Genomic DNA, 15,362 nt, shown 5'->3' with positions numbered 1-15,362 from the left:
ACGTAAGAAGTCGGCAGGCTACGAAGCCAACCTTAAGTCCTGAATTTTTTTTTTTTTCATGACAATTATGACTTCTTGTTTTCAAGACAAGGAACTATTAGGAAGTGCTGGGAAGAGCCCAAGCAGAGGAGGAGGGGGGGCTTCAGAGGACGAGGAACTGTCCTGCCCTCCCATCGTAGAAAACTCGTTTTCAGTCCTTACACAAACAGTCATCCGTCCACGTCACCTAACCATCCCATCGTGGGGATTTGGCTCGGGGAAGCCGGGACAGGAATCACAGTGGGTGGCCCAAGTCAAGAAGGCACTTTAGTAGCGGCTTGTGAAACTAGAAAACACACAAGCAAGGGTTTTCCAGGTCAACTCTAAAGAACATTTGCTCAGTCAGGGTCATGGAAAAACTAGGAAATCTACCAGGGGCATAGTCTTCAGGTTACAGTGCTTCCTGTCAGCGCTTCCCAGCTCCTGGTTAGAAGAGAAGCCAAGGGATATGTGTGCATTGGGTCAGCCCACAGGGCGCATTCTGTGTCACAAAATCTAGGGAGGAATCAGAATTCTTAGAAATGTGCAAAAGTAAATAACTGTATTTACTTTCCTAGGAGAGAAGACACACAGATACACATAGAGGTACATATGCACGCACAGGAATTCACCCGGGTCTATGGTTTAGTCAAGTCTATAAAGTTGACCACTGTAACCTGAACACCAATGTTGAAGGTGAAAGAAATGACTGCTAGGTCTCATTTTCTTTCAAGTATCCGTAAAGGAAAAGCTGGCAATTATCTTATCATCAGTGGAGAGTCACTAGGGACAAGTAATGAAAACTTGGAGTGAAAAAGAAGAAGCCTCACTGTTCTCCTCTTCCCATGTCACCACTGCATCTTCTTAAACGCATAAATAAACATAACCACCTGCAGAAAGCTGAATGGTGACCCCTTGAAACATATGTTCGTCTTCTAACCCCCAGAACTTTTGAATGTGACTTTTTATTGGATGTAATTTAGTTAAGAATCTCAAGACGAGGTCATCCTGGATTACCCAGCTGGGCTCTAAATCCAATGAGATGCGTGTCTTTATAAGAGACAGAAGAGGAAGACACGGATACACACGGAGGAGACAGAGGCAGGGATTGGAATCATGCAGCCTCTAGCCAAGGAACACCTGGCGCCACCAGAGCCGGGAAGAGGCAAGGAAGGTTTCTGCCCTAGAGCCTTCGGGGGAGCGTGATCCTCCTGACACCTTGTCTTCAGACTCCTGGCCTCCAGAACTGTGAGAGAATACACTTCTGTTGCTTTAGGCCACCAAGTTTGTGGTCATTTGTTAAGTCAGCCACAGGAAACTAAAACACCGCCTACCACCCTCCCCACCAATCAACTGTTTAGAGGTACTCTAAGAAGTGTTCATCAAAATCTTTCACTGTCACCAAAAAAAAAAAAAAAAGTAAGTCAGATGCTCATAAAATACCTTACATTTAACTTCTTCCTCAAACATATATCCCCAAAACAAGACACATCTGGTTATGTTGAAAGAATTTTTGCCACCTACTTCATATTATTATTATGTGGATTTCTGTTCTTTGCAAAGTTATAAATGGTCACATGCAGCTTCCTGGGGCCATCAGCACACGCCTGTTATCAGCCAGGGCTGGAGAGCTCTGTCCTGCCCATATCACACCATACAGGGGTGATAGGTTATTTCACTACGTCAAATATAATGGTAACTCTACTACTTCAATGTGGCTAAGAGTCCAGTTATGCCTTTTCTAAAAGTTCAGGGCACTATACAGTCAGACAGACCAAAAGAAGAAATAAACTGCCTTGGCCATGAGATAACTTGGAAACAACTGCTTTATGGGAAGGAAAGAGATAACAGGAAAGACACACCTCTTCCTGGTGGTCCACCATTGCCTTTCTTACTGTTAATAATAGAAAACCAAGTAACAGAACACCAAGCTGTGAGATGCTTCCTACCAAGACCAGCAGTATAAAACCTCTGGAGAAACTTTTTGTTTCCATATCATTAACTATAAAATGCCCCCCCACAAAAGTGAAAAACACATATGTACGGTTTAATAACCAGCACAACCCCTTCCCATCACTGGTCAGGAAAGAATCCTCTTCATGTACTTGCTCCTTCTATGATATGGGAACAACCGCCTGGAGCTGAACTTCTGGAATCTGTACCTGATATGCTTGTGCCCAAACACAAGGGAGAAAGTGAAAACAAAGATCTGCAAGAATGCTGTGGCACTAAATTCCATAGTGTTGGACGGGGCGGATTCAGTGTGCGTTTGGGAGAAGGATGGGAGTTACCCAGCCAAGTCACAGGATGGCTGACCACAAGGTGGGGTTTCCAAAGCAGGAAGAAAATCCATTTTGTTCACAGCTCCCCCTCCCCCTTTCCATTTTCATGCTCACACAAAGGCATCAAAGGCCCCTCCTCTCCAAACTGCCCCTGTCATACAGGATGCTCTTTTTTCCAGATACGTAAATATATACTATGTAACACATAAAATCACACTAGAGGGTTTCCTCCAGCCCCTGCTGCCCTTTCCCAGGCTGCCAAAGCTCACGTGTAGGAGGACCACTTACTAGGCCCCTTTACTTACCTCTCGTAGTATATCCTCCAATGACATAAATGTTCCCCTTACACTCACACGCAGAAAACTCAGCCAGAGGGTTTGGTAAGGGTGCCACGAAATTCCAGGCATCCTGCTCGGGGCTGTAACATTCAACGTTAGAAACGGCCTGCCCACCAATGGCATAGAGTTTTGAATTAACAGCCACGAGTTTGAAGTTAGACCTGAAAGAGAGACACAAAGGCCCACAAAGTCAGTTCTTTTGATCATTCAGAAGACAGGGACTTCCCTGGTGGTCCAGTGGTAAAGAATCCACTTTACAATGCGGGGGACGCAGGTTCGATCCCTGGTCAGGGAACTAAGATCCCACATGCCTCGGGGCAACTAAGCCCGTGCGCCACAACTACTGAGTTCACACGCCTCAACGAGAGAGCCCACATGTCGCGAACTACAGAGCCCATGCGCCCTGGAACCCGCGCGCCACAACGAGAGAGAGAAAACCCACACGCCACGACTAGAGGGAAGCCCACGCACCACAACGAAGAGTCCGCGTGCCGCAACTAAGACCCGACGCAGCCAAAAACGTAAATTAAATAAATAAATAAAGGATAATTTAAAAAAAGAAGAAGTAAGACAAAACGGACTTTCCCGGTCCAGTGGTTAAGACTCCGCACTTCCAATGGAGTGGGCACGGGTTTGAGCCCTGATTGGGGAACTAAGATCCCGCGAGCTGCACGGCACAGCCGAAAATAAAATGTACAGCTTTTGAAAGCGAAACATTAGGCCAGTATAAACAAGAAAAAGAAGTAAGACAACGGCATGATCTGCTAAAGCAGCGTGAGGAACCTGCTGGATATTTGAAGGAAATGAGCTCTCCAATTTGGGTGCTATTCTGCCTGGGGACAAAGGAATGACTGAACGGCATCTCAAATTGCACTCTTGTCCCCAAGAATCCACAAGTTTGGTGCATTCTCCAAACTTTAGCTATTGAAGATAAGCAATTTTCAATATAACAAGGACTAATCTTGCTTTGCTTAAACCAAGAACCACTTTGTACGTGCTAAACTCAATACCTCTATACTTCAAGAAAAATAAATGTAAAAATACACTTCAATAAAAAATAGAAAAAACCCACATTGTAAATCAACTATACTTCAAAAATAAATAAATAAAATAAACTCAATACCTCTTCCAAGAGTGGGAGCAAGTACCCACCCCATTCCCTCGCCTCTCTCTATTCCCAGTGGGTAGGCTCCATCCTAGGTACACACCAGTGCTTGCCTACACAGACAAGCACATGCAAAGGTTGTTTGCTACAGGGTGGTCCAGACACCCCTTTACCACGAGTTCACCTAAGCAGATCACTTGCCCATCCTCCTCGATATGAGGGCGTCTTCTATATTGCTTCACAACATATAAGGTAGGGGGAGGTAAGCAGTGAACTAAGTAAAACTATTTTGGGGCTTCCCTGGTGGCGCAGTGGTTGAGAGTCCGCCTGCCGATGCAGGGGACACGGGGTCGTGGCTCGGTCCGGGAGGATCCCACATGCCGCGGAGCGGCTAGGCCCGTGAGCCATGGCCGCTGAGCCTGCGCGTCCAGAGCACGTGCTCCGCAACGGGAGAGGCCACAACAGTGAAAGGCCCGCGTACAGCAAAAAAAAAAAAAAAAAAAAAAACTATTTTGATCTGGCATTCTTAGGGTATTCACACATGTTAACAAATACCTCTATCAACAAATGATCACCTATAACAAGAGTAAATAATTTTTAGAAGAGAAATGCATTGGTTTTAAGGCCCATATTCAGTAATACAACTAAACTCTGCTTATCGGCTTCAGATACTAAATAAAAGCCTCATGACTTTTGAATCGAAAAGAAAAAAATTAATTTCTTTCAGTGTAGTACATAAAGATTAATGGACTCTTTGAAGGCCAGGAAGGATATAAGCATTTGCAAGTGCTGGGTCAGCCGACTGTGATACGTGCAACCATCTCAAGTTTACAGTAATACGAGCAGCTTCGCATTACTGTAGGAGCAGGAGACCTGCTTCTAGACCCGCTCTGCTGATAACCAGCTATCTGACCTTTGTCTCTAGCGTGGGGACCATACCCATCACAGGGTGGTCGAGACAATTACACCACACAGCTTATCAGAAAGTATGACGCAGAGAAAAGATACCATCACTAAAATTTCTCAGTTTTCTAGTGTTTGAAATAAAGAAGCTAGACCCGGTGAATTCAGAGGCCTCATCTAATGCCAACACAATGAGCTCTTCAAAAGTAACAACATCCTAAGAAAGAATGGGGGGTAGAGGCTCCAAATGGAAAAAGCATGTCAGAGGGTAGATTAAAAAGCAGCAGGGAACAAGTAGCCATGCCTGCTCTCCTGACAGATGTTTAATAAACAATGGTGCATTATGATCTAGAACATATGTTAGTAATAGTCACCTACTAAAAAATTAAGATTTTTTTCAAAGGTCCCTGTAATGTTTGCGTTACATTAAAAATGAGTTTTAGCTTAGTTTTGCTTTTCAAATCAGAGAGTAAACAGGGTACTCTTCATCAAGAACCTCCTATTGTCCACTAAACTCAGTCAGCCACTCAGTTTTTCACGCCAATAGACTTCACCGGGGTGGCAGTTACTGGGGGGTCCTTGGTTCATTTTGCTTACCTTTCCTGCTGCCAATGGTCCTTAAAATCTGACCATGATGCCCTCCCTGTGTGTGCAAATTTGGGGATCCGAAGGAAAGAAAGCTTAAAATTTTACCAGCCCACAATCTGTGTTTGCTTCCCAAAGGTACACAGATAGTAAATTTTGTAAGATCAGAACAGTGTTTGCTATTCCTCCAGCATAATCATTTGTCCTAAGCAATACGTAAGGGGCTTCTTTCTGAGGCTGAACGAATAGGCAGTTAAAAGTAAACAACTCTGTCTCTCCAGACCCCAACATGCTCAAATTCACTTGAAAAGAGAAACACTTTTCCAATATTGAATTTGTTTTATGATGCAATTGCCTCCCAAAAACAGGCCACTTGATGAAGAGGCAGACTGCCAAGGATTATGAACCCAGGCTTGTACAGGGAAGTCTCAGCTCCCCTACTCAACAGCTCTGTGAGCTTGAACAAGTCATTAAATCTCAGTTGATCTGAGTCTCAGTAGGGAAAAGAAAAGCACGTTGTAAGAGTTGAAAAGGGTAACTTGCAGAAAGGGGTCACTAGAGGGAATGCTTGCCTGCATGTCACTGCCTACGTTTCTTAACCTCTGGAGGATGGGTTTCTCATTTGTCAACTGCAATAGTCACTGGCTGTAACGGACAAAGTGCTGGACTTCTGTACAAAGTGCTTTCACTTCCATAAATTCTTGCCTTTTCCCATTTTCTGAAAATAACTTTTCTACTCTCCACATTCTGAAGGGTAAAGGTGTGAAGCCAAGCTATCACTGATTTTTAAAAAGTATCACCTCTACAGTGTTTTCTTTCTTTTTTTTTTTTATAAATTTATTTATTTATTTTTGGCTGCGTTGGGTCTTCGTTACTACACGTGGGCTTTCTCTAGTTGCGGTGAGCGGGGGCTACTCTTCTCATTGCAGTGGCTTCTCTTGCTGTGGAGCACGGGCTCTAGGCGCGCGGGCTTCAGTAGTTGTGACACACAGGCTCAGTAGTTGTGGCTCATGAGCTCTAGAGCGCAGCCTCAGTAGTTGTGGCGCACGGGCTTAGTTGCTCCACGGCATGTGGGATCTTCCCGGACCAGGGCTCGAAACCATGTCCCCTGCATTGGCAGGCGGATTCCTAACCACTGCACCACCAGGGAACTCCCTACAGTGTTTTCTTAATATTGATCCCTGACATACTCCATTCAGGAGGCACAAAGAATTTTAAATCAAATAACGATTTGTTGTAGCTACATACTTGACTTACAGTAAATAGAAATGAAAGTGAGAAAACTGAGATGACGATCTAATTTCTACTTCACGTAGAAGGAATAAAAAGCTTTTGAAATCCTTAAAAGCTGAGTAACACGAACCCAGCCAACCACCAGCACACAGGTATCAAAGACTAACAAGAGCTACTGTAACCATCGGAAGGGCAGGATGATTCGGGGTCTGAGTGGCTTAGAGTGCGGGCCCTGTGATATGTGCAAGTTAATGAAACTCACTGAGCCTCAGCTTCCCCTTTGGGAAAATGGGGCCAATAATAATGCCCGTCTCAGAGAGCAGGACATAGGGAGGACATCTAAAGTAGTGACCACGACATGCAGCCCTGAGTGACAGCTCAAGACACGCAAACCGCTGTTAGGATTTGTTGCTTAGAAAAGTTGTTACCATTAGGGTAAAACTTAGAATCAAAGGCAAGCTCCTTTCCCTAGCCCTTTCTCCAGCTCTCCGGGGAGGACTGTGCAGCCTGTGGACCATCAGGGCCTTTTGTCTCCTCTTTCCCCTCTGCCACTTCCCCCAAGCATTACCGTCCCCTAGGGACCAGGGAGGGGAGAAGGGAAGGTTAGGAGACAGAAAAAGTCATGGTGGGGCTTCCCTGGTGGCGCGGTGGTTGAGAGTCTGCCTGCCGATGCAGGGGACATGGGTTCGTGCCCCGGTCCGGGAAGATCCCACATGCCGCGGAGTGGCTGGGCCGGTGAGCCATGGCCGCTGAGCCTGCGCGTCCGGAGCCCGTGCTCCGCAACGGGAGAGGCCGCGACAGTGCGAGGCCCGCGAACCGCAACAAAAAAAGTCATGGTTGCTCCCTACTACCTACCACCTCTGAGCAAACCTAATGCACAAACCAGTTTAAACTGCTGGCCAAAATTATACTGGGGGGAGGTGAACAGACATATAGTTTACTTCATACTATCCTTGTGCTCCACTGCAATTAACCACAGAGGACAAAATCTCTCGAAGGTTTCATGCCTCTAGAAGTGCTCTAAAATACTAAACTTTGGCTCAGAGGAAAGGGGACAGTCAAAGCTGACAACTGTAATTCCTTCTCTGCCGGGAGACTCGTTTGTTAGGTTTCTCTCCCAACGTTGCTGTGTTCACACACACAACAGGATGGCACAACACGACTCCGATTTCAGAGCAAGGGTGCAAGGCAACAGAAGATACTAGAGATAACTCTAGAAATACAGAAAATAATGAACTGATGGCTGCAACAGTGCCAGTTCCTGCAAGTTATTGCTAATTAAAGTGAGGAAGGGAAGCAAGCAACTCCGTGGGCACACAAGCCTTTACACGTAAAAAGTTATGTCCTGACAACGCCTGAGATCAAATTCACGTTCAGACCACCTGGCAGTGTTGTGTACTTGGACTTCAAAGCAGCCTCTCCAACAGTGCTGTGTACTCACACTGCTGTTTTCAAGTAGTGAGCACAGCACTAAACGTCTCTTTGTGTTTTTTGTTTGTTTTTGTTTTTGCACCATTTTCTCCAGGGTGCAAAGGGCTTTATAAAATCTCCCAGTCCCAGAGTTCCTGCCTATCTCTTGTTATTTAAGATTCTGGGATCACTGCACTGTTCAGTCCCTGGGGAAAGCGGGCTGCTCTGCCTTTGACCCCTTTGTCAACCATCCGAATACATCGCAAAGGCAGTGAATCGAGGTAGATGTGAAATGCTGTGTAACCAGAGGCCTAAAGGTGCCCTTTGTACTCAAGGTTCTAAGTTTCCTCCAGTGTTTTCGGAACCTGTGTTGAACGCATTATCCAGGGATAATCCCACTCTAGGTTTCATTTTTATTTGTCTCATCATCCAAACTCAACTATAAACTCCTTCTGGGCGGGAGCCATATCATCTTTGTTGTTTATTCAATAGTGACTAGAATAATGCTGGCAGAGAGGCTGAGGTGAGGCTGAGGCACACACAATGAAATTCTGAAAAGCAATGAAATATCTGTGCTCCACTCCTTGGAAGAAAATCATTTTTAAAAGGAAAAGTTAAAGGTCTGCATGAAGATGGTCACTGTCGGTCATTAAGCCAAATCTTATAAACTCTCTAAACGATTATATCTAGTCAACGGATATTTACATTTCGGTTACTCTACTTTTTACACACCTTGAGCAATTTACTTTCTGTGCCTCAGTCTCTGCCTCTGTAAAATGGGAACCTACCTAATATAATCCTTGTGAAGAATAAGTGAGAGGATACATGCAAAGCAGTAGGAACAGTACCTAGTACAGAGTAAATGCTTAATTAAATGTTACTATTATTTTTCAGCTATTCTAAATAACTATAATGACTGTTACAGGATAAAAATATTCACTGTAATGTTACATTTTAAAAGAACAAAACGTATATATATATGTGTTCACTTTTATTACAATAATGTAAAATATATTCCACGATTCAAAAAAGCCAAGTATTTTTAAGCATCCATTATTTATTGGACACCATGTTAGCAGTATGAACATACATAAGCATTGAATAAGCAATAGGCCCCAATTGGAAGGAGAGAAACAAACATAAACAGAAGATTTCAATTCAAGGTGAGGAGTGTGCTAGAAAAGCATGAAGTTTGATCCTTTAGCCCAACTGAGGGTTCAGGGAGGGACTCCTGGTTGAGACCATGTCAGAGCTGAGTCAAAGTATGAAGGAGATAAAGAAGGGTACAAATTCCGATATGGAACCCAATTTAAAAAAATATAATGAAAAAAAGTGGAAGGATAAAAAAAGAACAATAATAACTAGAAAATACCTAAGAATAATTCTAACAAAAAGTACACAGACCATGCAAAGGTAATAAAAGAAACCTTTTCTGAAGGACCAAAAGACCCAAATAAATACATGGAAAAACAAGCCATTTTTCCAGCTACAAAGTGTCAGAAATCTGTGAATCCTCCTCCAGATTAACCTATGATACAATGTAATTCCAGTCAAAATTCCACCAGGACTTGACAAGGCGATTCTAAAGTATATCTGAAGGAGAAAATGTATGAAGAATAACCAAGAGAATTAAGATAAAACAAAACAGAACAAATGGGTATCTGTTCTACCAGACAAGATTCCCAAGCTATAAAAATTTAAAAATGTGTCATAGGTAGAGGAATGGCCAATCTACCAGTTTGAAAACAGGAAAATTAGCATAGGATAATTGATTTGGCAAATCACAGTGAAGAATTAAGGCTATTGGGACATTCAGAGAACATGTTATAACCTTATAGTATGCCTTATATGGAAATAAATCCCAAGCAGATTCAGATGTCAAGGTAAAGTGGCAAAACTATAAAAGTAATAGAGCACGAGACAGATGAGTATTTAGTCCTGGCTTGTAGAAGCCTTTCGTATGCAAGATAAAAAGCTCACAGGACCCACGTGACCAATCTGACTACAAAATATTTAACATCTCTTCCTATTAGAATACCCTATAAACCTGAAGTCCAAAACTGGACGCTCACAAGGCCAGTTGTGGCCTACACTTTGTTTTGTCTACAGGGTTTGTGTTGTTGTTGACTTGTTTGCTTTTTAAATGGAGTAAGTTGCCAACATTTAAAAATCAGGATATCCAGGGGCTTCCCTGGTGGCGCAGCGGTTGAGAATCTGCCTGCTAATGCAGGGGACACGGGTTCGAGCCCTGGTCTAGGAGGATCCCACATGCTGCGGAGCAACTAGGCCCGTGAGCCACAACTACTGTGCCTGCGAGTCTGGAGCCTGTGCTCCGCAAAGAGAGGCCGCAATAGTGAGAGGCCCGCGCACCGCGATGAAGAGTGGCCCCCGCTTGCCACAACTAGAGAAAGCCCTCGCACAGAAACGAAGACGCAACACAGCAAAATTAAATAAATTAATTAATAAACTCCTACCCCCAACATCTTAAAAAAAAAAAAATCAGGATATCTGGATGTCTGGCAACACCATTCCTCACGCCTTTGCGGCAGTAACCAGCTGTGGCCAAGAGGTGGAGCCCTCTTGTGGTGGGTCAGTAGCTCTCTGGTTCATCATAACTGTCACCCACCCCTCTACTCACTGACTTTACCTGCCTGGTCACTTAAGGCATTTCACTTTTGAGCCTTCTGATAAAGTAACAGCAGGGGAAAAACATGTGCAACATTACCTAAGAGACGAGAGACTAATATCTATATACGTGAAGAGAACTTCTAAAATGAATACGAAAAAGATAAGCCAATGTTTTAAAAACCGGCAAAGGCCATTTATAAAAGATATATAAATGGCCAATAAACATATGAAACAAACAATCTCTCTTCCAAGCAGAGACATTCACACCAGTGCTTCTGCCTACTAGATTGGTAAAAATTTAAAAATGATGATAATGTCTTATCTTGGCAAGAGTCTAGGGAACTGGCAAGCCCAAACACCGTTGACAGGAGAGGAAACTAGAACAATTCTTTGATGGACGATTTGGCAGGAGCTACCAAAATTTTAAATGCATGTACGCTCTGCCCCACCTATCCAGGGATTCTAGGCAGTTGCCATATAGAACTAACTCACATATGCCTACTAAGCTAGGCACACGTACACCAAGATGTTCAACATGGCACTGTTTATTAATGGCCAATGGAAACGACCTAAATGCTCACGAATAAGGGAAGAACTAATTATAGTCCTGTGCATCCATAGGCTGGAACACTGAACAGCCATTAACAAGAGTGAGGTGCATCTACATGTGCTGATATAGACAAGACTCTCAGAGTGGAAATATCAAGGGCCACAATAATCAGCATAAGCTAATCAATTTTAGAGTAAAAATATGTGTAAGATGCAGACATTTTCCCGTTAACCACTATCACCATATTTATAAATATACCTTTATAATGTATAAATATAAATGTTTATAGACTTACATAACTATAACATGTCTACAGATACACATATTTTTTTACTCCGTGTTTTTTGTCATTTACAATTTTTCTAAGCATGTATTCATGCATTACTCAAATACTTTTTTTTCCCCCTAAAGAGGACAGTAAGGGCATTCCTGGGGGCGGGGGGAAAGGACTGCCAAGGATTTGTGGAGAAAAGAGAATCCCATGAGGTGCCGTGTTAGAGTTCTGGAGCTAGGGGTGGCGCGTTGAGCACCAAATGTATAGCAGGAGACACATGTGTAGAGGTGACAACCTGCTGGGCCTTGTACCCCTCATCTGAGCACCGCCCATCACCACTGCATGTTCCTTTGTTGCTTCAACTAAAGCTCTTAGAATCCGTTTAAAAATAACACTCTGATATCAAATTTTGAATACATCATCCCAATGGTGTAAATAATGCACTAAAGAAGGGCTGGAAGGGGCTTCCCTGGTGGCGCAGTGGTTGAGAGTCCGCCTGCCGATGCAGGGAACGCGGGTTCGTGCCCCGGTCCGGGAAGATCCCACATGCCGCAGAGCGGCTGGGCCCGTGAGCCATGGCCGCTGAGCCTGAGCGTCTGGAGCCTGTGCTCCGCAACGGGAGAGGCCACAACAGTGACAGGCCCGCGTACCGCAAAAAAAAAAAAAAAAAAAAGAAGAGCTGGAAGAAAATAAGCCAACCTGTAGATGGTTATCAGAGGGAGTGGGAGTGATAGTCTTTTTGCTTCTTCATTCTTTGACATTTTCCCAGTTTTCTAGCATAACTATGTATTTTTTATCATCAGAAAAAAACTTTCCAAATTGAATTTTATATTATAGTAGAAATAACACCAGTGGACCCCTCCCCCCCTTAGGCTGGTGGGGGGGAACCTTGAGTCAAGTAAATATGTGTAATGACCTTCCCATTCCTGTTAAGAGTTTTTTGGGTTTGTTTTTTTTTGCCTGGCTGTGAGTCCCCCAACTCCTCGTTCCACACTTCAGAGGAGGAGCCATGGCGGGGCTTGAGATGGGTACAGGTGGACAAGAAGAAAAGGTATTCCTGTCCTTTCTTGGGTTACACTGATTCTTCTTCCCACTTCTGAATGGCTCTGGGCCATCTTGGGCCCTACCATCTTTTTTTCCCCTACCACTTCTTCCTATAATGCTCTTTGCTCTTATTTTCCAATACTTTTCCTGGCTCTGTTCCCTCCTCCTCCCCGCAATCTCCTCCTTTTCTCTGCCTTTCTTCAAGTCACCCAAGTGCATGTTGGGAGGGATTTGCAGAATGGGAAGGGAGAAGGCTGGCGTGGATGGTAATGTTCTAATTCTTTAGGTGACCAATGCCAGGTTCAAGTCTTGGGTCCATAATGAAGACTGTCTGGGAAGAAAACTGATATGCAAAAGAGAGGACAAAAAGTAAGAAAGGTAATCCTGTATAGCTAATATTAACACAAGTCCAATGATTATTTTCCGATCATAGCCTGGTGCCTCAGTGCGGAAAGCTTCAAAGTCATTAACAACAAGATCCTCCAAAGTCAGTGTTACAGGTTACTGCCCGTGTGTCATTATAATCACGATTAGTTCCTAAAAAACAAAAAAAGGTAAAAATACAAGCAAAATTAAAGAGAGCTTTCTTTGAAAGTATCCTTCTAGGAAACCACAGACATCTTTTTTTTCCACCGAGATGCCAAAAAGAGGCAATTTGTCTAACGGCGCAATACCTGCGAGGAAACTACTCAGCTAGTTGACCTCACGAGGGCCTCTGCTTCCTAGCAAGTTCTTAGTCCATCGGGAACTTTGCCAGAGTCAAGGCCAGCAACACTCCCGAGGATGTCATTCCCACCTCAGCACAACCTCCTGTGACTGCCCAGTAAACACGCGGGAACGGAGTCCCGAACAGGTGGATGCATGGGAAAGCAGCACCGCGGCTGGGTGCTTACCTCTTCTGGTTCATGGAGGCCACCTGGAGCCACTCGTTGGTGCTGGGGTTATAGGAATGCGCCGCGGAGATCTCCTGGCTGGTGATCCTGTAGCCGCCCACGATGAAGAGGTAGTTGTCCAGGATGGCGGACCCGTAGCCCCTGACATTCACCAGGTCAGGAGGAAGGTTGTTGGCCAGCGGGAACCAGCGCTCAGTCATCTCCTCGTACCTGAGCATGGACGGGGGCTCCCCTTGGTAGGGGTGAGGGGCCAGGGGTCCCCCCAGGAAATCCCCCAACGCCACGAGGACAGGAGTCCCTGTCATCCGGGCCTCTCTCAGCCTCTGCTTCAGGCTGACATCCCCGGGGGCTTGAGGAGAAGAGCCCAGGAGGTGGAACTGGGGCTTGCACAGCACTTCGTGAAAGTGGACGGCCATGAAGCGCAGGCAGGCCTCCTGCAGGTCGGGCAGCCCGTACACCTGCGCCAGGCGGTACAGCTCCAGGCAGTTGGTGAGCCGCACCTGTGACAGCAGCAGCTGCAGCAGGGACGTGACCTGCAGGAACGAGGCGGCCTCCACCAGCTCGGACAGCAGGCTCACCTCGTCCATGTCCTCCTCCTCCTCCCCGACACCGCCCGGCTCCCCGCGCCGGCCCAGGAGCCAGCCTTCGCGGGCGCCGCCGGCGTTGATAAAGTCCAGCACCAGGCGCAGGCCTGGGGCGCTGAGGCCGCGCAGCTGCTGCACCTCGGGGCCGCCGGCCTCCGGCCTCCGGGCCTCGCGCATGCCGGAGCGGTAGAGGGCGCGGAAGTAGTCGCTCTGCTCGATGAGCTTCCTCTTGCTCACCGGGTAGCAGCGGTCCTCCAGGAGGATCTGCACCATCTCCTCCGCCGACATGGCCGGGGGCCCGGGGGCGGCCGGGTCTCCAGCCAGCTCTGAGCGCCCGCCTCCCGCCCCCGCTCGCTCGCCGGGTTCCGGGGCGGTCGCCGAGCGCGGGCGCCGGGAGACGGCGGCGGAGGCGGAGGCGGCGGCGGCGGCGCAGGGCCGCCCCCGCCCGGCCGCGCCCGCCCAGCCTCTCCGGACCAAGGCGGCCCCTCCTCCCGGTCCCGGGGGCGGTGGCTCGGCCTCGCCCCCCGGGACCGGCGGCTCAGCCCCTCCGGCCTCCGTCCGCGCCAAAAAAGGCCCGGGCGGCGATGGCTCCCCGCTCGGGTCGTCCCGGGCCGTCGGCCGGGAGGGGATCCCAGCCCCCCAGCAGGCAGCCTCCTCCCACGCCTGGCTTCTCACTTCCGCCCGCAGGACCCCCGCCGCCCGGCTCCGGCTTTCGCGGAGGGTAGGAGGTGGCAGGCCTCGGCGGCGGGCCTCGGGAAGGCGCGTCCCCGCGGCCGCCCCCGCGCGCCGGGCGCCGAGACCCTGCCGCCCGCCGGATCTGCGGCTATGCTCCGGGCGCGCGGGAGGCGGGATGAAGCCGGTTGCCTTTTCTTCCAAGGCGCCTTACCAGCGGGAAGGGATAAGGAAAAGAAACGGGCGTGGGAGGAAAGGGATGAAATAAGTCGGGGTCCGGGAATCAAAAAGACATCACATCGGGGATCGCCAGTCCTGTCGAGTCCGGCATCGTGTCCCGGGGGGGCCGAGGCACACGGGCCGTCTCTGAGCGTGTAGGTGGCACCTCGAGCTGATTCTTCGGAATGGTCATCGCGTAGGAGCCATCTTGCAGGAAGAAGGGCCAGCCAGATGGTAGCAGGTTCTGCAGGTCTCGGCGCACGGGGTGCGCCCGATAGAAAGGGCTGGGAAGCAGAGGAGCTTGTATTTGCTGCTGGGGCCTGTTCTCTTTATGCTATTAAAAGAAAGAAGTACAACTCAACTAAATAAAGTTAGATCACGTGCCTTTTAAATATTTTCTAACAGCCATTGCATTCCCAATTTCAGTTTGGTTGGACTAGCCATCACGGAATGTTACCTCTGAGCAAAAGGTCTGGCCGCTTTTACGCATATTTGCCTTCAGAGGTGGCTCTTCTCGCCACCCTCTTACCCTTCCCTTACCCCTGCCCCTGCAGTCTGAGGACTTCATAAGGAAGGATACTTCTTCCCCATCTTCTTACACCGAACATTGCAAATAGAAACCTC

General features: G+C 47.1%; 1 protein-coding gene across 2 annotated transcripts in view; it reads right to left on the bottom strand.

Annotated features, from left to right (window-relative positions):
* KLHL42 (kelch like family member 42) overlaps nucleotides 1–14,135 on the bottom strand; it is a 69,491-nt gene extending 55,356 nt beyond the window's left edge. For both annotated transcript variants that reach the window (XR_009521175.1, XM_060024506.1), the window contains exons 1-2: nucleotides 13,264–14,135; nucleotides 2,606–2,799 (exon numbers count right to left, since the gene is read on the bottom strand). Coding sequence is in view for 1 of the 2 variants with exons in the window: in XM_060024506.1 (XP_059880489.1) it covers nucleotides 2,606–2,799; nucleotides 13,264–14,135 (1,066 nt within the window). In the remaining variant the exon portion in view is untranslated. The remainder of the gene's footprint in view (nucleotides 1–2,605; nucleotides 2,800–13,263) is intronic.
* Between the last annotated feature and the right edge of the window lie 1,227 nt (nucleotides 14,136–15,362).

The sequence above is a fragment of the Delphinus delphis genome, chromosome 11 (genome assembly GCF_949987515.2).
Source record: "Delphinus delphis chromosome 11, mDelDel1.2, whole genome shotgun sequence".
In the NCBI taxonomy this organism is placed as follows: Eukaryota; Metazoa; Chordata; class Mammalia; order Artiodactyla; family Delphinidae; genus Delphinus; species Delphinus delphis.
The sequence above is the reverse complement of the archived record's forward strand: the minus strand, read 5'-3'. Positions and strand labels throughout refer to the sequence as shown.